At 35.1% G+C, this 1,547-nt stretch overlaps 1 protein-coding gene across 2 annotated transcripts in view; it reads right to left on the bottom strand.

Moving 5' to 3' along the window:
* The window catches only part of LOC118333208 (coiled-coil domain-containing protein 142-like), a gene marked incomplete at its 3' end in the record, with an annotated part of 7,992 nt that overhangs the window by 695 nt on the left and 5,750 nt on the right, over nucleotides 1-1,547 (bottom strand). For both annotated transcript variants that reach the window (XM_035668754.1, XM_035668756.1), the window contains 1 exon segment: nucleotides 1,089-1,189. In XM_035668754.1, coding sequence (XP_035524647.1) covers nucleotides 1,089-1,189 — 101 coding nt within the window.

Below are 1,547 nucleotides of genomic sequence, written 5' to 3'. Positions count from 1 at the left end.
TTACAGCTACAGAGGATGTTAGATAGATAGATAGATAGATAGATAGATAGACTTTATTAATCCTTGAAGGGAAATTGGGTCTGTGGGTCTGTTGGGTCTATGTAAAGAATTTTATAAGTTATCATGAGATAACTTTTGTTATGAATTGTTGCTATACAAATAAAACTGAATTGAATTGATGGAAATTATAGGTACACATAACTTTAGAACAAGACAATGATTATCTAGTTTCTCAGTAAAAGTTTAGTAACAACTCTGTAATGCAAGATGGAAAGCATCAGATTGACATGGGCTATTGATTAAATATTGAATTTAAAATGTTGATAGCTGGGCATACTGTGTAATATGGATGCACATCTCTCAGTAAATAATAAGCATTCAGCCACAAAACAACAAGACTGTAAAGGCGGACTGGGGAGAACATAAGTCTCAACCTCTGCAGTCTCATTTAGCCACTTGTTAGCAACCGCCTTTTTAAAGACACATAAAAGCTTCAACATTCAAAGGTGAGGTATTTACTGATGTATTTTATGTTGTAGCACAAAAGGTGTAAACCCTGGGAACTGGTGGGTAAAATGGGTTAAAATGCTAACTCAGGTCTGGGTTTTAGGACTCCTGCAGCACTCAATTACTGAGCCATTAAAGTTGTCTTTCATCAAAATGCCTTTTTTTTATTCTAATTTTTAAGTTGTGAATAATGTTAGGATCTATCTTGAAATATACCGCTCATACTGTTTAATGCCATACACTTAAATCAGAGGAAATTATCCACCATTGCAAAAAACTGCCAGAACATTTTCCAGCTTTGCCATTTCTCGTTTAATGTATAAGTGAGTGTGGGTTGGAAAAAATACAGATACTTTGTGGCTATAAGTTACTTAAATAAATAATGATTATTAGCAGAAGGAAAACTGTACCATTCCTTCCCTTCTCCTGCTTCAGAGACGTCAGAGGAGAAATGACAAACAAGAACTAGTTTAAATAAAGACTACATCAGTAACTAATGAAATGCATCAAATATTTGTTTTTGTTTTGTATTTGTATTTATTTTTATGTTGTGGTTCATGGGTGACTGGTGTGGTACTGACAGCAGCGTGTGAAAGGCTCCCAGGCTCTGGAATGTAGGTATGGTTTGGCTTGCGGCTGCTGGAGCAGACACACCACTGCTGAGTCCACCTGCTGAAAAACCCTGCAGTCACACAGACATACAGAAGAATTAGCCAATGTGCTAAAGTGGAATGGAAAATAATCACAGGTATAGGATCTCTACATGTTAGCCAGGGTTGAAGTCACAAATTATATTTACTCTCACTACTGAAACAAAGACATTTTTGATGGTATGTGTTATGCTTGTGTTGTACCTTGCTACATTTCATCATCATCAGCGTTTTTTCTTTTGTTGTAATATGGGTGTCTTTACTTTATGTTGTTTGTATATCTGTGTTGTCTGCTTTGGTGAGGATTTATTTCTACTGTTGATTATATAATATATATATTGACTACGGTCATATTAGACTATTTACTTTTCATTTACTTTTCTTCACAGA

This window comes from Morone saxatilis, unplaced genomic scaffold (assembly GCF_004916995.1).
Source record: "Morone saxatilis isolate NCDOM2014 unplaced genomic scaffold, NCSU_SB_2.0 Contig22, whole genome shotgun sequence".
NCBI lineage: Eukaryota > Metazoa > Chordata > Actinopteri > Moronidae > Morone > Morone saxatilis.
The sequence above is the reverse complement of the archived record's forward strand: the minus strand, read 5'-3'. Positions and strand labels throughout refer to the sequence as shown.